Source organism: Tamandua tetradactyla, chromosome 14, assembly GCF_023851605.1.
Source record: "Tamandua tetradactyla isolate mTamTet1 chromosome 14, mTamTet1.pri, whole genome shotgun sequence".
Taxonomy (NCBI): domain Eukaryota; kingdom Metazoa; phylum Chordata; class Mammalia; order Pilosa; family Myrmecophagidae; genus Tamandua; species Tamandua tetradactyla.
Window position 1 is genome coordinate 67,140,713 of NC_135340.1, and position 22,128 is coordinate 67,162,840.

The 22,128-nt window shown below is 47.2% G+C and overlaps 1 protein-coding gene across 1 annotated transcript in view; it reads right to left on the minus strand.

The window, feature by feature from the left end:
- Nucleotides 1-17,143, minus strand: part of MYO5C (myosin VC) — a 123,764-nt gene extending 106,621 nt beyond the window's left edge. Inside the window, exons 1-2 of the mRNA XM_077127917.1 lie at nucleotides 16,972-17,143; nucleotides 4,067-4,177 (exon numbers count right to left, since the gene is read on the minus strand). Coding sequence (XP_076984032.1) covers nucleotides 4,067-4,177; nucleotides 16,972-16,998 — 138 coding nt within the window. The 5' untranslated portion in view covers nucleotides 16,999-17,143. The remainder of the gene's footprint in view (nucleotides 1-4,066; nucleotides 4,178-16,971) is intronic.
- Nucleotides 17,144-22,128: the final 4,985 nt, after the last annotated feature.

The following is a 22,128-nucleotide window of genomic DNA, read 5'->3' on the forward strand; positions in this document are numbered from 1 at the left end:
CACTTAGTGGTGGGCTATATGGGCAGGGGTCCCCCTAGGAGAGGACCCCAGAGTGGCCAACTCCTCCTGCAGGCGTCCCTAGGCCAGGTAGGGCAGCTGCCTCTAGCATCCTCAGCTCCAGGCTGAGTAATCTTCCCAGGCTGGTCTCCCCTCTGTAGATGTAAGCCGGCATTCCAAATATATAAGCACTTGCCCAGAATGAAGGTGAGCACCAGCAGGCCTGTGCTTCGACCCCAAGCACAACTGAGCTCTCAAAACACCAGAGCGTTAAGAGCTTCCAAGGGACCATATTACCACCGGTTTTAACTTCCTCCACCCTCATTTCATGACGTGGAGAAATGAAGGCCTACAGGTAACACGCCTTGGGCAAGGCAGCACAGTGAATGTGATTTCCTCCCACCTTCCCCCTGGCTGCCTTCCTGGAATCCTGGTGGCTTCCATTTGGTCCATGGTCCTGGAACAGCTCCACACAGCGTCCTCTGTGCACACCCCAAGCCAACTGCACAGGCTGATTGTTTCAGTTACTCCTTAAAGCTGCCCTCCAAGGAAGGCATCCCTGGCTCCGTGTCCAGGTAATGAGACAGGTCCCGCAAAGGTAAGTGCTGCTAAGGTCACCCAGTTAATATAAGCCTGACTGGCTCTGAAGTCAGTGCTCTTTCACCATCATGATGCCTCCTGCCAACGCTGAGGGGATTTTGTCTGTCTGTCTGTCTGTCTGTCGTGCCTTAGGAAAGCAGCTTAAGGCAATCCAGGACAACTGGATGTGAGTCCTCACAGCAGCTGCCTGCTCTGCCATTACGCATGCAACGGTATTTGTGAGCCTCCCCGGAGCTCAAAGTATTCTCAACCTACACACCTTAATTTTGAGAATAAAATAAAAAAACTTGGTTTCATATACATAATTTTCATTTTCCACATCTGAGATTTTCTGTCTTTTGGTTTTCAGTGGTTGGGGGAGGAGATGGGGTGCTGGCCAGCAGGAAGGGTGCATGTGGGAGGTGCAGTTCAGGCTGCCTGCGGGACACACCCCAGGGTGGCTGGAAGGCCAGGCCCTGGGTGCAGGCGCGAGGTCTGGCGAGTGCTCGGACGGGGAGCTCCTTACAGGGGGCCATGCACGAGACTGCCAGGGAGGCCGGGCACCGAACAACAAGGGAGGGGGAGGGCAGGACAGTGACCCCTGGCCCCCACGTCACAGGAGGCACGTGGAGGACGTGGTGAGACTGGCAAGGGGGGCTGCCTAAGTGCTAATGGGTGAGGCTCCGGGGGGGTGCAGCAAGTGGGAGGCTGCTGGAGGGCAGGGGCAGGGATGTGGGGAGTGGGTGGAAGCAAGACAAACAAGGCTGAGGGGCAAGTGAGAGGCGGAGAAGTGGAGGAAAGGGGTACGTGATGGGGACAGAGGCTGTAGGAGGGGGCTTGGTCAGGCTGAAGAGGGTTTTTATTCTTAGGAGGGTTTGAGTATACATATGTGCATGTAATATTTATGTGTACACTTATGTGTATTTAAATCTGCCTTTGTGCATGGAGGATTTGAAGTGGCTTGAGTCTGTTCGTAAACTGAGACCCCAGATCAGAGGGAGGGGAGAGTTGGAAGATAAGGAAGAGAAAGGGTACATTTGTTCAAGAGTTATATCACAAGTATCAGGAATTCAAACAAAACTGGCGGAAGAAAAAAAAAAAAAGAAAAGCGTGTATTATTTATTAAAAAACTGAAAAAAATGTCTATGTCTATCAAGCTTCAGATATGGTTCGTTCTGAGGTCCCAATTAAACTCTTCAGTCTCTCTTTCATTTTTCCAACGCATGGCTCTCTTCTCTGTGTTGATTTCATTTTCAAGTTCCCATGAAGAATAAAAATAGCTGCAGGCAGCTGCTACCTTACTCCTCTCAGGATAGCAATTCCGGGGGAAACAGCTTTTCCGTCCTAATGGTTCCAGCAGCAGTTCCTGGACTTGATCTGCTGGCCTCCATTGCGGCAAGCCCTCATCCTTGGCTGTGCCCGCTGGGGCCGAGCAATGGCACCTTCTCCTCGACCTGGGCCACGCGCTCCTGGCCCTGCTATCAGTAGGAGGGTGCAGTCGGCTCCGGGCAGTCCAGATGAGGCTGGACAGGCACATGCCTCAGATTCCTGGAGCCGCAGTAACAGAAGTACCGCAAACTTGGCAGCTTGGAAACAACAGAAATTTAGCATCTTGTAGTTCTGAAGACCAGAGTCTGAAATTGAGGTGTTGACAGGGCCGTGTTCCCTTGGAAGCCTGTAGGGGAGAGTCTTTCCTTGCCTCTTCTAGCTCCTGCTGGTCTGCTGGCAATTCTTGGTGTTCCTTAACTTGCAGATGTATCGCTCTCGTCTCTTACACTGTCTCTGTCAGATTTTATGTTTTGACTCAGCGATCCCATTTCCAGTTCAGTCACTGTGTGTGTGTGTGTGTGTATGTGTGTGTGTAAGAGAGAGATTGGCACATACACACACAGACAAAGAGAGGACAATTTTTGGAGGAAGGGGAGAACATGCGAAGAACATCATACTGACAGTTGGAGGTAGAAATGACATTTTCCTGCATAAAGCAGGCTTTGTCCTTTATGGCACAGACTAAGGGTTATGTTGGAGAGAGCCGGGCTGCCTGCCTCTCCCCCTCCTCCCCTGGGTAGCAGCCACCTGAAGCCCTGCTGATACTACTTGTGCAGCAAACTGCCTTGCAGCTGCGGTCTTGAGATTTTTTTCTCCAGGAAAAACTGTCTGATCAGAACCTTGGTTGTACCCAGGAGGTGCTCAATAAATGCTACAAGGAGTTACTGATGGGAAAGGGTCCCGCAGCATCATTCTCCCGCTGTCTCTCTGGCTCTGGTTCCCGTGCACGTGGACCATTTCATCTGACCTTCAGCCACCCACGGTGTTGGTGCTGTCACTAACTGCCGTTCACGTGAGGACTCCCAGGGTACCAGTGTCACAGGCTTAGGGGGCGGCCGGGCCAAGATTTGAATCCAGACAGTCTGATTCTAGAGGATGTGCCTGCCCTTAGCCACTCTGCTTGTGTCCCTTCCCAAGATCTCAGGAAATCCAGGACAATCTAATAGAAAATACTGTGCCCCATCCTCTACAGAGATCACTCACGTACCGTAGAAATGCCAGCATTTTAATGTTCATACCAGATTCCCCAAACCACCTCCGGCATCAGATGGAGCACAAACCCTCTGCCCAGCTCTGCTCCCAGACACTGGACTCTAAACAACACAGTCACCGTGGCTGTGGATCAGGTGGGAGTCCTCTATGGCTTTCATGACAGATTACTAAAGCACATGCAAAACCTCCAAATGCTGGGTCAGCAAAAGCCACGGGCAGCCTTTGAGAGAGACGACTCATGACGTATCCATCATGGGAACAACTGTGTGAGCTCACCCTCTGTATCCCCCTCGTGTCCCAGCACCGACCGAGGTCCCTCATGGGGACGCGAAGATCTGTCATCCTGCCCCGTCTCCCTGTAACTTCCCTCATCGGCCCTCACACGTGCTCCGGGAGGCCCCCACTCTTACATGTTTTCTGCACATCTGGAGAGTGACTTTCCCTCCCTCCATTCTCCCTTCTCCTCCTCTTCCTCTCCTTTCCCATATTCTATCTCTTTCTTCTATTCTCTTCCTTTTCCCATCTCAATGCTTTTCTCTATCAGCTTTTGCATTAAGCTCAAACTACTTTCCTCCAAGTTTCTAGTCAATGCCCAGTCTCTCTGCTAAGCCTCAGGAGACCAAAACAGCCGACCAGTTCTTGGCATTCTCCAAACAATGGCCTGAAACTCAGCCTGGGGGCACAGAGCTCTCTTTGCAGCTGGTCCTCCCTTTCTCACCACAGTGAGGGGGTCCTGTGGGGCACTGCATGCCTTCTCTGCAGGGCAGGGCTAGGGCGGGGCTGGGGCAGGATGAGACAAGCCCATCGGTGGATCCACTGCAGGGGCTGGCCTTTAGGGGAGGGTGTGGCGCCCCCCTATGCACCCCTGGGCTGCTCCCACAGGGACCACCTGCCCCTCCCAGTCGCCCCTGTACCCGTCAGTGCAGCGACCAGCAGCATAGACGCTCACCGTTCCATCCTCCAGCAGCAGTCGCAGGACTTTGTCCCCAACTCTGTAGTCCTTGGTGATTTCAGCAGACTTCCAAACCTCTTCTGGATCAGGAATCCAAACCCTGTTGTACTGACCAACAGAATAAGACAGACTTAATTTCAGCACTTTAAAAACAAAAACACAGACACTAGATGATTAGACACAGGAAGGGTTTTTGCTGTCCGCTGGGTTAATTCCTTACCTAGGGATATTTTTACCTAATCTTTGCTTATGAAGCAATCTTTAAAGCATCTGCAGCACACCAGGCCTAGCTGCTCCATCACATTTACAGGTAACGGCATCCCCAAATCCTCATAGATACAGCCCAAAAACAGAGAGCCTGAGGGCAGAAAGGAAATCTGTGGGTCCTTGGTGATCAGACCTGAGTGCTGTCTACAAGACTTGGAGCAGAGGGATTTGGCTCCGGGGCGCTGGACTAGACACTTATTCTCTTGTACCTCATTTTTCTCATTCATAAAATGGGTACACCACCACCTGCTTCTTGGAAGTTTAGACTATGTACTTGAAAGGACTTTGTAAAATGCTGCAGAAGCCCTGTTAGAGCAGCCGCATGCTGGTGAGCAGCCAAGGACTCCCACCACGGGACATGCAGAAGCCAAGACTTTGCTGGCCCATTCCCCACAGGCCGGTGGTAAGATCCGCTCTGATATTCACACTCCCAGACAGGAAGCAGGAGGCTCGCTCTCCAGACCAGCAGCTCCTGAATGCTGCTAAAAATAAAGGCGAGGTGACCGTCATTTCTTAGACTGCACTTCCTCACAGGGTCCTATGATCTGTTCCTCTCTCTTCTCTGCATGTGCTGCTTCCTCATGCACTGACCACTCTCGCTCTCCCACCAGAGGCCGCATACTCACATTCTCCTGTAACCATTCAGTCATTCATTCAACAAACACTTGGCATCTAATATGCATGTGTCAGGCATGGGGCTGGGTTACCCAGAAGGAAAGGCCTCTCTGAGCCTCCTGGTCTTCCTTTGACTCAGAGCTTCACGTGTATATGCTATTTGCTTCTCTCCTCTCATGTGCTGGTGGTTTCTATCAGGGGGAACCCTAGGGAGACCCCAACGTGCTCGAACACAGCCAGACGGACAAGAACAAGAATTGGGAGACACTAACAAGGAGACATTAAGCAGCACCCGGGAAAGGTCATGCTCCAAAAGCCCAGGACCCCAGCTCTGGCCCTCGCCCGAGAGGACACCCAGAGTCTAACCTTCCTTTCCTAGAGCAAACCAGCCCCAAGGCAGCCAAGTTCCCCAGACGCAGAGCTGGGAGGGGTACCCGCTCCAGGGCTGTTCCGACAGTGGCCCGCAGGGACGTCCCCTTTCCACTTGCGCACACTCACGGGCCAGGGGACTGGCTGGTTCTTTGGCATTGCCCCTCATCGTGACAGATGAACTTTCTTGTTGTAAAGGGAACTCTTGCTGCAATAGGGAACCTTTGTGCCTTTAAGAGGGGAAGCTGAACATTTATTTCTGTGCCTGCCATCCTTCCAAATGGACTGTCCCTGAGTACTGAATTTGCATCCGGCACCATCCTAGGCTCTGGAGACAAACAGATTTTGTGAACCTCTGTTTCTTCATAGCCAAATAAGGACCTGGCTCCGTGCCAGCAGCTGAGCCCTAGGCAGTGTCTGCTGGTATCTTCTGACCATGGGAAATGCTCCTTTGGGTTAGGGACTGTACCGTCAGGAGTTTCCAGTTACAAAACAAACTCTGGGCAATAAAATGATGACATTTCAACTTTCTTCATCATAGTATTATATATTTTCTCTAATTTACATACATTACTTTTGTAATCAGAATAAACAATATGTATGACTTCTTACAGGCAAACATCAAAATATATATGCACATGACTGCAACTTCATTCACAGTGGCCAAAAAAGTAGAAACAGACTAAGTGTCTGTCAATATGACAATGAATTAAAAAAGCAAAACTGCGGCACATTCTTACCATGGAATATTACTTAGAAGTAAAAAGGAATCATCTTCAGTCAATACTGCAGGGTGTTAAAAATAGATGGTAATTAATATTTTAAAACTTTATCTTATGTGTGAGACTAAAGCAAAAAATATTTATTTGGTACAAAATTTATATTTTGACTACTGCATTTCCTAATACAACTTATGTGGACAGATTGAAAAAAAAAAAAAAGGAATGATCTACCGATAAACACCAGAGCCTGGATGAACCTCGGAAGCAGCATGCTGACTCAGAGGAGCCTTTTGCATATGTACACACTGTGTAAGTGCCTTCAGATGAAGGGTGAGGCCAGGATAAACTAACATAAGAAAAAAACCTCAGAATAGTTGATTGTGGGGATGAACAGGACAGGCAGTGAGTGAGAAGGGGCACACAGGAACTTTCTGGGTGATGGAAACATTTTATATTTTGACAGGACTTAAGCGTTCATTGGTTCTAAAATTTATACATAAAAAACAAAGAAATATGGAACTTTGCAGCTATGGACACTAAAGTATTTAGAAGCACATGCATTGATGTCTGTAATTTACTCTCAAATGCTTTAAAAACTAGGACAGATTGACAGCTGAATGGAGGGATAGATGGATGGAGAGATACATGCTTTCATGCTAGGATCTAGGCTCTAGATTGTTGGATTGGTGCTCACTATAAAATTCTTTCAGCTTTGCTTTCTGCTTAGAATTTTCGTAATAAGGTGTTAGAGGAAAAAAAAAATGAATAGAACGCAAAGTTTAGGGTACAAGCACTAGACCAGAAAAATGCTAGATGAGGAACATAACTTTTAATAGAAAATGCCTTACATAATAAAAAAAAAAAGTAACTGTCATTGGTTAGATATCAATCTTGACTACCCTAAGAAGAAATAAGTTCTCTGACATGCTTTACTTCTGGACAGCTGGGTGAGCAAAGCCTGCAGAAATGTGACATGGAACGGATAAGTTTTGACACAGAGAGAAAGGATGGAAGGATGACTTGGCAGAGAGTAATACAGAGCTAGGTATGCACACCCAGTTCGCGGGAGCCTCACCTCCACGCCCTGCACAGGTGGGCCTCTGACAGGCACACCCACGTCCCTGCTGCCAGGGGCTATGTGTTCCCTACCCCAGCTCTGCTGATGAAAATATTTATCGTTAACTTTATAAAAACCTCAAATCATTAATGGCATACCCCAAAATATCAAGAACCGGCCACACCTCTCTCGCTCTAAGCCCAACTGTACAAGTGAAATCATTGCCCTCCCTCCCACGTGGGACACGACATCCAGGGGTGGACGTCTCCATGGCAGCATGGGAGAGGACTCCCAGGGATGAGCCCGGCCCTGGCACCTTAGGATCGACCATGCCATCCTCACCAAAAGGGGGAAAAGAAATGTAACAAATAAGGTATCAGTGGCTAAGAGAGTTCAAATAGAGTCGAGAGGCTACTTTGGAGGCTACCCTTATGCAAGCTTCAGCTAGATATTGCTATTTACCAGGGTTTGCCAACCCCCAACCAAAACCATTCCTGCAAATCCTAAGGAGCACCTAGGACTCTGATTCTACAAAGGTTCCATGCACTATGATTACTTTCCAGAAACCTACGACCTCCAGATGGGTCCCTGGACCAGATAAGTCCTGAAACGCAGAGGGGCCAGCCTCTCCAGAATATCAGCTAGTCCATCCTGATATCCCACATTATCAACAGTCCTTTCCAACATGAAAAAGTTAGAATGGGTATAACTCAAATATCCTTAAAGATTGGGAGAAGGATCAAAGGAGGAGGAGGAGTTATAACAGACAAGATGGAACTTAACAAATGAGTATGACTGCTGAATCATTATATCAATGTTTCTTTTAGCCTCCAGTGTCTTGGAGTAGCTAGAAGGACAAATCTAAAATTATGGGACTGTAACCCACACCAAACTCTGAAATCTGTTCTACAACTAATTGTTGTGATGTGCTTGAAATTTATTGCACTTGTGTATATATATTTCAAAATTAAAAAAAAAATGTTTTTAAATAGGGCTTTAGAACAATTATCTGAGGAGTTTCCTCAATCTTTTACTCCATTGTGTGATGTACAATCTAACTTCTGGGAAACTCATTCTCAATTAAAATGCTTATAAAATGTGTTTCAATTCTCTTTGTATAATTTCTTTGTCTTTACCTTTTTTTTTTTTTTTTTTTCTGGCATGGGCAGGAACCAGGTATCGAACCTGGGTCTCCGGCATGGCAGGTGGGAACTCTGAACCACCTCTACCTGCCCTGTCTTGACCTTTATTTTTAAATACTCTGGAAAGCAAAAAGTTAATTTCACTTCTCAATAAAATAGAGTTAATTTTACTCATCAAAGGAAAAAAAAAAAAAAAAGAACCGCCGCTGTAGAATTTTAGGGTTGAAAAGGTCCTTGGAGACTGTCTCCTCCAAGCTGTCTGTCCGCTTGGGCGGCGGCCCCTGTGGGAAACCGGCAAAGCGGAGGTGCGCAGTGACCGAGAGGTAGGTGGGGGCTGGAGGCGAGATCCCAGGGGAGACCCTCGGGCTCTGAGAAGTAATGTGAACGGCACTAAGGCAATCCATCCTCTTCAAACTGAAGCCCAGAGAGGGTAATAACCTTCTGACCACCGCACAGAGTGCCAGAGGACCTGGACCCGAGTGGCGCCGGGGGCGCTTGACCCCCAGTTTGAACGGCTTGTTCATTCAATGAGTCTGTCCCTGAAAGTAATCCTTGACTCGCGACTGCAACCATCTGCCTGAAGGTTCAAATGCTCTCAGAGAAACCGGCCTGGATTTGTTTCCTTGGTTCGTTTCAGCTAAAAGTAGTAGAAAATGGTAGGCAGTATCAGGACAAACATAACCATGGGCCCCGGGCCGCCCCCCACACCCCGCTGGGTCCCGGAGCCCGACAGGGAAGCGCCGGCGGCCGCTGGGAGCAGGCGCTGAGACCCGCCTGGTAAGTCAACACCAGGAGAGTTTACTCAGTTGCACATTAAGTTACACCCATTCCTTTCCTCCCCTCCGTCATCAAATTCTTCTTCCCACAAGGCAACCTTTCAAACCCAAGGAAGAGCTAAGTTCGCAGAGCATTTAGACAAATAAACGTGGTCCGTGCAAACACCGTGACTGGCTCCCACCTGACCTCCCCTGGAGGTTTTCCTGCCTGGGCAGCAGGAACCAGGGTGGGGGGGTGGGTGGGGGGGTGGGGGGTGGGAGCAGGGCCAAGGCGGGGGGACGGCTCTTCCCGCGCCCTTCCCGGGGGTGCTGGCCGGGAGGGAAGGCAGGCTTTAGGTGGCCCAGGAGAAGCTCCGGCGAGAGGCAAAGGCTTTGGGGCCCTGACCCTTAGGCAATGATAGGGTCTCAAGAACACGCCCCACGCCCCCCATCCCACAGGCACCGGCGAGGTTACAGCAGTATCCTCTCGCTTTTTTGAGGGAGTCTTCTTGAAGAAGTTACAGGGAACGTGGAACGGAACGAGTTTTCCTTCCTGGAGCTGCGCTGTGGACTGGAAGGGAGTCTCTACACCCTAAGCCAGTCAGAGCAGATAGATGACTCCATTCTCCCTCTCCTCCTCCGTACGCCCTCCCCACAGGCCTCTCCCGAGTCTCTCCTGCTCTTCCTGCTCCTCCCAAGGTCCGGGCCTGGCCACCTGACATGCTGCTTCTGAACAGCCTCCCCCATCCCCACAGCCTCCACCACTGCCAGCTTCTGAGACCTCCAGCCCACATCACTCCACGAAAGACGTGTCCAAATTGCAAACTCAACTAATCATTACACCTATCCCCAACCCACTCTTCCTCCTTGGTTCTCTCGCCCCCCAGGTAAGAGACCTGGGATAAACCAGCGCCCCACTTCTTTTCTCCAGCCTCAATGATCACCAAGTGCTGGAAAGCCTGCACCTTCAACAGACCGCACCTGTCTGCTCCCTGTCCATAAGTCAGGCCCCATCCCAATCATCTCACAAGTGGAGCAACAAACAGTTTGCCAAGTGCTTCTTAACCCAGGCTCATCGCCGGGTTCCTTCAGACACGCAGATTCCCTCGCCCAGACTGGACCAGAGTTCCTGCGGCTGGGGCCTGGCCAGATGAAAGCTTTAAAATATGTCCTAGTGATCTTGCCAGACACAGCCCAGCCTGGGGAACCATCATCCTAGCCAATTTTTCTCTTCAGGCCTCACTGCCTTTTCAATTCTCCCCCTCCCTGCTGCCACCCCAAACCACTAATAGTTTCTGGAACACAACAAACTCATCTTTGCCTCTGTGCCTTTGCATTTTTTTGTTCCCTCCATCCCCAGGTCCACCAGTCCTTTCACCATCAGGAAGCAAATTGCTCTGAGCAGTCAGAGTCAGTTCTAGGCTCTCCTTATCTGTGACCCTTTCCCCGCCACCCTCCCCTCACCCCCGGCAGGGGTGGATACTTTCCTTTAGAGTCCTCTTTGCCCCTTCCCCAGGCTTCCAAATTACTTCCATTCTCCCCAAATGGCAGTGAGCTTCCAGATCATTGTCTTTGGGTCCCCGGAACCCTACTTCCTGGAGGTAGCACTCCAAAAACAAATGTTGAATGAAATTTCAAATTCCCAGTAGTTCATATAAACCATTTAAGACTGAAACTCGGTATTTTAGTATTTGTCTCCCCCTCCATTTTTTATTTCTTATTTTGAACTTCCTAAAATAATATACTGAGTAAATCTAATTTTCCAGAGTTGTTAATGATGCACAGAAGTCAAAAAGTTGCTTAGAACACCCAAATGGAAAAAATCATTAACCTGCAATTTGACCCTCCTTTAGACAGGACCTTCAACTGACAAATCAAGATACTTCTCTTGACCTTGCACATGAGAGTTTTGGCAGAGTTCGACTTTGCACATGTGAGTTTTGGCAGAGTTTCTGGGAAGATGTCTTGTGAATTCTTCATGCACAAGTGAGAGAAATGGATGGTTGAAGGATAAAAAATTATTAAATCTCTGGCCGAGTCCTAATTAATGAGCAAAAGCATCCTTAAGAAGGGTCTGTAGAGGCATGCCTCAGAACTCTATTGCCTCCCCCTCCATTCAGCATTTCCACCAATATCTTAGATAAAAAAAACAGAATGCATGGACACCAAATACACAGATGGAAAGATTAATTAGCTAAAGGCAGAATCAAGATTCAAAAAGGTTTTGACGAGTAGCAAAAATGTTGTGCCCTAAAGAACAAGATAGAAAACTTAACAGGTGAAAATGTAAGTTCCAGTATTTAGGTTCCAAAAACCAAGTGAATTATAGTAGCATCAACATCAAAAACAACTAATCTTGATTAAGCATTATATGCTAACGGTTTTACATAGATTATTTAATCCTTACAGCGCCTCCAAGCTGGTAAACACTACTTTAAAATCCATTTTACAGGCCTGGAAACTCAGAAAGAGCCACCCAATTCGTAGGGCAGAGCCAGGACTTCACCCCCAGCCACCATGTAAGGCACCTTCCAGGGGCAGAGCATGTGCTAACTAACAAAGAGGCGCAGGGGTGGTTCAGTGGTAGAATGCTCGCCTTCCATGCAGGAGACCTGGTTTTGATTCCCGGACTGTGCACCCAAAATAACAATAACAAAAGCACCAAAATCACGCTATGCTGCACTGAGAGAGACCCACAGGAGGCTGGATCCTCACAGTTTCCCCCTTGTGGCTGAGCAGACCAGATCCCACTAACGTGGGCATCAGGGCGTTGAAAGTGATTCAGAGGAAGTCGGCCAGGATGGAGAAAGGTCTGGAGGTCGTTGTGAGAGTAGGATTGGCAGAACTGTCACTATTCTCAAGCTCTAAGCCTGACACACTTTCACTACAGCAGTTGTCAAATCCCCTTGGCTTCCTTGTTCTTCTCCAAATATCTCCACATCTTCAACTCTTGCCAACAGGTCCCAGGTACCCCTCTCCTTTCCGAGGATAACCCTTGCCTTGTGCCTTTCTTGCATCTTCAGATTTCAACCCTTCCCTGGTTCCTGCTCTTCAGCCCATGGCCATGCTCAGGACTTCCCCTTCTACAAGGGAAGCAGCCCCTGGGACCTGTTAGTAACCCAGCGTAATCACCCTTTCTCAGCCTTCACCCCCCTTGTCTTCTCTGCAGTTAATGGGACACCTGAGAGCCCCGTCTTTATTTATTTACAAACATAGTCTTTTTTCTGCTGTTTCTTATTTTATATGTCATGATTACACAGCATATAGTATATATACTTTTTATGCCCTTATTTTTTCATATAAGTATTTTTCCTTGTTGAACTCTTCATAAGTAGCATCTCTAATGGCTTTGTACTATGCTACCATGTGAGTCTTTCTGTAATTTCCTTAATTGTACCCCTCTTGTTGGACACTGGGGTTGGTTCTATTTTGGTACATAAGGAATACTCCGACGAATCAGCAGGTGCTGGGCGAGGCAGCTAGGAAGTGGATGAATTTCTCATGAGCCCTCTGCATGGGGGCGGAAAGGTCACATCCCGCTGCCAGGAGGAGGATGATAAAGGTGGAGCTGTGGGAGGCATGAAGAGATTAGGCTTTTATCCTGTCTCCATCACCCCTGTGTGACCTTAAACAGTTTACTTAACCTGAGTCATTTATTAAATTGGGATAATGACGTCTAGTATACAGGCTTGTTTATTAGGGTTAAAGGAAAGAAAACACTCATATTTTTAAAGTGACATCTGGCACATAAGAAGTGCTCAAAGACTATGAGATAAAAATAACCATTTATCAGTATCAATCATTTTCATGCCCAAGGCTTTTTCTATAAGCAGAAAAATTCATTCATACATTAAACACACATCAAGCATTTATTGAGGCCCCTACTCCTCCCTTTCTCTAGAAGCTCTTGATCAAGTGGGGGAGACAGAGTTAATGAGCTGCCAAAAGTCCGGGTGAATGGTGCCTGGATGGAGATGAACACGAAAAGGGACTTGCTGCACAGACTTCTCAGAAGAGGCACTGCAAAAGTTGAATTTGGGACGTGCAAGTGCTAGTGAGCAAAGAAGACAGACGTTTCAGGTGGAGGGACCTACAAGGAGTTTGGAGTCTGCAGAGTGTGAGCCAAGGTAGGAGCGGGGAGATGATGCAGAGATGCAGCACCCCTGGCTAGTCCCGGTGAGTCTGAACGCAGCAGCAGCTTCCTGAAGGATTCAAGTAGGCAATGGCCAGATGATTTCCCTCAGGGAGAGCGCAAGGAACAGAACTGCTGGTCAAACACGCTAAGCATTTCTAAGGTATATTGCCAAAACACTTCTGAAAAGAGATGGATCATTTTGCACGTTGACCGGCAACTATTCTCACCAGGCCGTCTCCCAGGAGGCTCGTCCTTCCTAGAACCTCTCTTCCTGTTGCTCTGACACCTGCCACCCCTCCTGTCTCCTTTGCCTCAGTATTGGCTCCATCTCAGGCTCCTCTTTTTCCTGTCCTTCCCTGAACAAATATGTCCCCCAATTCTCAGCCCTCTTCTCACTCCACCTCATGTCTCCCTTGGCAAATGCTTCACTGTCTTGGCTCCAAGGAGACCCCTGGCCCCAGCCCAGCACACCACCCACAGCGATTGCGACTTCCGCACCTCTAGCCACCCAGGAGATCTCCACCCAGAAACCCCCTCACCACTTCTGCCTCTGCAGGTACGGAACTTGTCTCACAGCTTTCCCAAGACATCTGTCCTCCTCCCAGTCCTGCACAGCACCACCTTGCCCTCAGTCATCCAGACGCAAACCTCGATGCCATCCTGGCTCGTCCTTCACCCACACATTCCCCAGCCCAGTCTCTCTTTGTGGCCTCACCTCCATCAGCCCTCATTCCTCCCCAGACAGGTGGGAAGACCAAGAAGTCAGCTCCCTGCTTCTGCCTCTTTTCTCCCAAGCCATTGTGGGCACTGCAGGCATTTCCAACTTCCTAAAACACTGACTTGGGTCCTGCCATCCCGCACTTAAACCTTGAATAATGTAGCAGGCAGGCCTTGCCCTCTTTCTGGTTTAGCTATGCTCTCTGTGGAAAATCCCCAAACCCCCTCTCCTTGCAGGCAAGTGAGATAAGGTACATTTCTTGGTATAGAAACCCCTCCCCTATCCTTCAGGAACTGGTAAAGACACAGGTAGGCAAAAGAAGACATTTCTGGGTTGGGGCCCCTCAACGGTTCAGCCCTGGGCCATTCTCAAGTTAAATCAGCCAAATTGTGTACCTTGTCTTTAACATGTCAAAAAGTCTATAAAAGCTAAGGTTGCCTTTTGTTCGGGGCTCAGACTTTTGAGGTGACTTAGTTGGGCCCTCCTGCGCAGGAGCTAATAAAATCTGCTTCCTGAAACTGCGGATCCTTAGTCTCAGCCTGTTCTAACTTCGCAGAACGTTCCTGGAGGCCTGCAGCCTCGTTCCTGGTTTTCGCGCTACAATAGTGCTCCTCACCCGTGGGGAAAGCCCTACCTGGCCTGTCTGCTGCTGCAGGACCCTCCCCTTCTCAGCTCTATCTCCCCCCCTGCTCCTCCAGGCCCTCCAGGCCTCAGCAAACCGAATTTCTTGACTTTTCCTTTCTTTTTTTGCCTTTGCTTGTGTTGGTCCTTCTGTCAAGAATTCTCTCCCTCCTTCTCCTGAGTTTATTTCCTTTAATTAGAAGTATTCTCTTCTAGCTCTGAAACCCTAAAGTTTTCTGTGTCTATCTTGTGACATTTGTCACATTCTACCTCCTATTAAGATGGTGTGCATTTCTATTTCAGTCCTGCCACTAGTCAGAAAACTGGAGAGGCTATCACTTAAAAAAAAAAAAAAAAAATTCTAACCCTCCCCAAGCATAATGCTTTGTATACAGAAAGTGCTAAATAAAGGTTTTACTGGGGAGAGGATAATATGCTAATCTTCAGGGCTACTGCAGGAGCAAAGATCAGATACTAGATGGGGTGGGGGGGTTAAGGAGTTGGGGTGGGGGCAGACAGCTTACAGCCTGTGAAGTGGATGTGGTGGGGGAGGCTGGAAATCACAGGGTGGGGGCAGCTGTCACCCAGGAGCTGGCTGCCCCAGAGGGATCCCAGGATGAGCAGCTCATCATTGAGCTGCTGCAGGATTAGTTTTGCCTCTGGTTGCAGAAATGGGTTTCAGATTGTTTTAAATCATTGCAGTAGCCAAGATAATGCAGAGAGAGAGAGAGTATCCTGGGGGCTAAATGTGGCCAAGGGCTCCCCAGTCAGATTTTGAGTTAGGCGGGTCTGTTAGATCTGTGAGTGCTTCAAGGATAATCTGTTAGATTGCGGGGGTGGGATGGGGGACAGTTAGGAAGCAGGGGAGACGGTTTTGTCTCAGTTTAGGAAAGAACTGCTTTACAAAGCAAGGTCTCTAAAATCCAAACAGGCAATTTCACAAACCAGGGAGCTCCCCACCTTTGGGACTGTCAAAGTGGAGGCTGACCAGCTGGCTACTTGGCAGGGAGGCAGAGAGAATCTGCCTGGACACAAGGTCCAGGGTGGCCCCCCAGGCTCCACCCACGCTTGTCCCTTTAGAACTCTCCCATCTCAGCTCTTCACCATGCTGCCTGGTGGCACTTCATATTTGAGGTATGAGGCATTTGATAATAGGGATGTTGACATCTGTGTATTCAGGGAAAACTGCTCTTCCATATAAATTGATCATCAACAATTTTCTTTGTCCTCCAAAGCATCTCCTAAGAGTCGTTTCATTCAAGAATTTTCTTTCACGTCCAGTAAGTTGAAGACTTCAGCATGGTTTGATACCTGATGGCGCTTAATCTTGCCAGTTAATGGAAATGAAGGGAAAAATATGGCTTGGTGGATTTGTCTTTGTACTGTTAGTAATTAGGCAAAGTAGAAGAAAGGCTTGCTTAAATCATTGAAACTTCTTTTGTATCTACAGCAAAATCTTTTATATCTATAGGACAAGGGCCTTTTAAAATATGAAACCAGGGCATACATCAGGAGACATTAATGGAGTCTAGTCTCACCCATGTGAATGTCTAGGAGACCAGATTTCCCCACTGGGGTGTGGGAGCACAGGCACTGTGGCTATTGAAATAGACTTTGTTAAAGGGGCCAACACTTGGACACTCTTTATCCAAATGATGAACCAAGCACATCTCAGTGGGTTCCAGACCCCACTCGGTGGAGAAACATGCCCTTCCCTGGTCAGAGGTGAGGCCCTCAGCCTCTCCGAAGAGGAGGTTTCCGTTCCAGACAGTGGGGGAGAAATGGTCCAGAGGGTTTCTCAGAGTCAGGATGTCTGAGAAAGGTGCTTTATAAACGGCAAAGCTCCTTATAAATGTTAGGCAAAAAGCCGGTGACTGCACACCTGGACACCTGGGCTCCCGGAGCGCTTAACAGCCGCTATCAGTGACACCGGGTGGGCCACACGTCCAGGCAGCTTCGGGCATGGGATGAGCCGAAAGGCACGCGCAGGCATTGTGAGGACCCTGACGGACTGAATATTGCGGTCCCAGGCTTCTTGCAGAGTTGTTCAAGGGACTCCCAGGTGGGTGAGAAAAATTATAGATGCTCGTTTTCGCTCGCATCTGAGGTGTTCACGTGCCCGGGAACAACTATGATTTCACTCGTGGAGTGGGAAAAGGGGCCAAAGGGGCGCCGGTCGCGGGAGGCGGAGATGGACTTGCGGCCCCTGGCACCGGGCAGCCTTCCCACGCGGTCATCTTGTCCCCAGGGGGTGCCAAGTCCCCCGAGTGCGCCTTCCCCGCGGGCAGACACTGGATCACGCCGGTGCCCTCGTGGGGCTACGCTGCCGGGTGCCCCCAGACCCCCGCGCGCCCTCCGCGGCCCCCTAGGCGGTCCCGCCAGCCCCTCCCCGCGGCGAGTGCGCCAGGTGCGCAGGTGTGGCCCGGGCGCCAGGTACAGTCAGCACTAGCGCCGGACCCAGCCGGGCTTCCCCCCGCCCCAGTGGGGCCGACCCTGCGTACCTGCGTGTACAGCTCGGCCACCGCCATGGCCGAGAGTGGCCAGAGGCAGCTCGAGGGCAGCTTGTGGCTTTTGGACGCCCCCCGGGGGGGAAACCGTTTACTCGGGAGCAGCGTAAATCACCGCGGGGCGGTCGAGCCGGAAAAGCTCGCCAGCGTTAGCTGATCCCGTTTGGCGGGGGCGGGCACCTGGGGGAGGCGCCGAGAGGACTCGGTCCCGGGATTGGTCCTCACGAGTCCAGCGTGGCCAGTCCTCGCCGCTATTGGCTGGAGCGCGGGGGTGGGGGGAGCGACCCCTCCTCCTCGCAGGTTCGCGGAGAGAAAGTGGGGCCACCTGGCGCGAGCTCCAACCTTTCCGCCAAGAAAGAGCTGGAGCGGAGTTTGGCGCTCTCCAAAGGAGGGAGCAGGTGTAGTCTAGGCCGTTCCGGTCCAAGTTTTAGCTCACTTAACTCTTAGCGTGTTTACTGGCAAAAGCAGAAGATCAAATCACTTAAATAGAAAACTCAAGAGAGTAAATAACTATTAGATTTTTAAAGAGAGTTCAGCAAATATAAAAGAGTCATTTTCCTTTATGTGAGCAATAACCACTTAGAAAATACAATAGAAAATTAGATGTTTACAATATCAACAAAAATATGAAATGTTTGGGAATTAAGCCAACAAAATGTATTTGACTTTCGTGAAGAAAATGTTTAAATTTCTCTTAAAGGGCATAAAAGAAGACCTGAATAAAAAGAGAGCTATATGTCATCTTCACGGATGCAATATTTAATATTGCAAAGATATTGATTCTCCCCCAAGTTATCAGGCAAACCTAATATAATTGGAATCAAAATTACAAAATCAGGACTTTCTGGAGACATGCACAATGATTTTTAAATTTTGTATGGAATAAAAATCTGTATAACTAAGACTTTTCAAAGCAAAACAGACGTTCAGTGTTAACTGGTGCGCTGAATTCTATGTACAAATCCTTAGGCTTCCGGAGCAGTGTGAACTGGATGATTGCCAAGACCTGCCCGAGCTGCACCCGCCCCCACGGCCCCCACACACCCCTCCACAACCCCACGCCCTGCACCCCACCTCCCAGACACCAGCGTAATGTCCCCGACCCGTGCCTATGCCAGCGCCCCAACCTGCCGCCGCACTGTTGTGCCCCGCCCCACTCCACGTCCTGCTCCTCGCCCACCCGGCAAATACAGAGCTTTAGACTGCTGAAGGAAATCAAGTTCCAAAGCAACACTCTCGGTGCTTTTGATGATAGATTACACAGCAGCTCTTTAGGTTCAGAAATGTTAGTTACACTGAGTGGGCTTATTGACTACGGTATGTGACGCGGAAATCACATGTCAAAAACAGGTTGAAGTTCAGGAAATGAGGAACAAAACCAAATTTCATATAGATTTAAAATGCAGAATGGCTATCCATGTATCACAGCAAAATCTAAGCTTAGAAACGATAAACTAAATGACAGACCTGGATTATAAATAATAGCATGATGCTGGCTTATAGTATGAAGACTATGACAAGCAAAGGTGCTCAAATTTGACCTGCAAGAAGGGATACTTGAAAAAATGAATATGATAAAAGGGGCATGGATGCTAAAAGGAAGACACCAAGGGTCTTAAAATAAAATAAAAGAGACAGAAAAAATGGTACTTAAAAAGAAATTGGGCAATTGAGAAAGATAAATTCCAACCGTTGAGGATTCACTATGAATAAAAACTCTAAGTGGTCTCTACAAAAATGAAACATGGTTATACTTCAGAACTCTGAGAAAACTGACTATAAAAGTGACATGTACTACATATCATACTATTATCTAAGCATCAGAAGACAACAGAAGTGACACTTTTATTAGTAACAAAAATAATGAATAATGAATAAGTTTAAGTTGCAACTTAAACTTGTTGCAACTATTATTTCTGTGGGTGATAATGAAAAGGAAAACAACTTGTAAAAATAGAATTGCCAAAGTATCAACAATCAAATTGCTGTGTGACAACTTTATCTTTTTACACTTAAAAGCTTAAGAAAACTACCACTGATCTTCTTAAAGAAAATCCATCTCAGTTGAAAAGTATGGTAACAATATTTACTCATTAAATACTAATTAAGTTTTCTAAAAGAGAACTTGAAAAGATCCAGCGTGCATGTTTAAATTAAGTCCAATGGATTCAAGACCAAGTATACACGTTACGTGTCTCAAAGCTAGATTACAAATTATCATCATCTTCACGTTTTCTTTTCAATGTATTTGATGAGTCACTGACAATATTTTGTGATGACACCATGTTAGTGGCTTCTATTGTTTCTGATGGGCTAATCATTCATTAATGATATTTTTGTTCCCCTTTTGATTGTTCCTCTTGCTATTTTCCAGATATTCTCTCTTTGTTTTTCAACAGTTTGCACATAATGTGTCCAGGTGTGGATCTCTTTGTGTTTATCCTACTTGGAGTTCTATGAGCTTGCATTGGTAGATTAATGATTTTACAAAATTTGAGAAGTTTCAGCCATTATATCCTCAAATTATTTTTGCCCTCTCATCTGTCTTTTCTTCTTCTAGAACTTCCATTATTCATATATTGGTATGCTTATTGTCCCACAGGTTCTGAGACTCTGTCCATTTTTATTCATTCTTCTCTCTCTCTGTTCCTCATCTGGTACTTTATTTTGCTCTCTCTTCAGGTTTTCGTATTCTTTTTTTCTAACAACTCAAATCTGCTGCAGAATCCCTTAAGTCGGTTTTCCATTTCTGTTCGTTCATGTATTTTTCAGTTCCAGAATTTCCATTTTATTTATATATATAATTTCTATCTCTTTACGAAGATCCTCTAATAGTTGAATCACTGTTCTTTAATTCTTTAAACAATGAATTATTTAATTGAATATATTAATACACATATAATGAAGTCTTTGCATGCTAATTACGAATGTGGGTCCACTCAGAGACTGTTTCTATGGACTACTTTCCCCCCCCCCCCCCCCCCGAGTATGGGCCACACATTCCTATCCCTTTGCACATCTTATAATTTTGCAAGTCTGGATTCTGGTTGTTGTTGTTGTTTTCCCACCCAAGAGTTGTTCTTGCTATTTTTTTTTTTGGTGGTTGAACTAAATCCATGCAAATGGTTTCTCCCATTGTGTATGGCCGCTGATGTCTCCCTTCAGTTTTTCTTTTCTCTTTTTGTTATTCTTGTTCTTGTTTTTAAATCTTGATTCCTAGGGGTTACCCTTCTCTCTGTAAGTTTAGCAGTCATCATTTGATTGGTCAGAGGTTGTGCTCAAATGCCCAAAAATGTTTCCACCTTCTGCTGATGGATGTACGATAGGTTGGGGGGCACATTCAAAGTTCAGTTAGTTTTCAATTCTGCCCTGACTTTTACTTTCCACTGGGACCTCTCAGCAATTCTCTGCACGGGTACACCAGCCCGAGATGTGTAGATAACTCGGGCTTTCTCTGGTCACTCCTGTGTGGATATGCAGAGACATTATCAAGGTCCTCTATGGCTGTGTCATTTTTATTTTTAGATCTCCCCATTACATTTCTGGAAGTCTGCTCGTCCACCGCTTGCTCCAACCAGGATTGCAACCTCAGGCTAGCCAACCTACTGGTCTTTCCCATTCATTTGCCCCCGAGATCGCTGCTGTTATGCTGCTGGGTGGGGATTTTTCTGTGCTCCACTTGGGTCAGCTGATTCCCTTCAAGCAGCACAGTTGGTTCTCACTGGGCAGGGAGGATGGTGGGCATAGCCCCAGGTGAGAATGCTGCAGACTCCTATTATTCTTACTCAGAGTTCGATCATTTTTCACAAATAACTGCTTATAATTTGTTGTATGCCTTTGTTCAATTTATAGAATTGAACATTTTTTGACAATTGTGTTCATTATTATTGATATTTGAGGAGAGGATTTGCTGAGCTCTTCAATATTCCACACTGGAAGCTGAAAGTCTACTTTTAAAATTTGAGAAAGATATCAAGAATAGTTGTCCATGGCCATTTGGCATTGTCTTTCTTTGCCCATTCCCTTATTATGACTAGCCCTAACACCATCTGTCTCTTCCTCTCTCCCTTCTCCCATTCTCATGAGGTTATCTATCAAAGCCTCCTACTCTTCCCCTTCCTCTACAGAAACCTGTCCTTTTACACAATGATTATTATCCTAAGGTTAGACACGAAGGTCATTCAGCCCAAAATTCTGTTTCTAGAAGACCATGGATGAAAAGGTACCACAGTCTCCCTGGGTTATAATCTGAAAATTTGGTATAGCTCAGCCCTTCTTAGTGATCATTTTTGGTTTTGTCACCAGTAGCACTGAGCAAACCCCTTTCAAATTCACTTAAGTTTCTTCATAGCACAGACTCCTGGGAAATGAATTTCAGAATTTATCACCGATAACATAAACTAGTATGTTATTTCCTTTCCGCTAACCTTTCTTAACCTTGCTGAAGCTTCAAAATATGTCAGCATATCATAATCAAGAATGGTGAATAATTCATGGTTTTCTTAACTGTGCCAACCATAATCTTTTAACACTGGCTCACATTCTTGCCCTCTTGGCCTTCAATTCTCCAGGCTGAACTGTGACAGTACTTTCAGACTGTCTTATGGGAAGCTTCCTGTCTTTAATTCTCTTCTGAAACTTTTCTATTCCCTATGTATTTTGCTTGAGATCCAATGACCAGAACTGCCCACAGTGGGCCAAGATGGTGCTGATAAATCCTGTATGAAAGCTTTTATTTTTCCTGTTTTGAACAGCACCCATCACATTTTGGCTCCAGGAACGCAGAGGCCAATATTTATAGACAAACTACATTGATTTCCCAGGTCCTTGTTTTGAGTGGTAAACTCTACTTCAGAATTCTTCTGGGTAATTACCTTGCTCACGCCTCTGTCCACTCACACTGACTAATAAGGCTGCCTTGGTCACCAGCAGCATCACACTCTCGCTTATATGGTGTATTCCCAGAGCAGCACAGTTTCTGTCCCTTTCTCTCCCATTCAAGAGAATACATTGTGGTGAGTTATTGCTTTCAATTCCTCTGTTAATTTTATCGTCTTTTCACTGATGAACCCCCACCACTATCTCATCAGTCCTGAGCTTTTTGTGAAGTTAACCCAATATTTAGATTCAGTGGTAAGGATATGGCCGAGC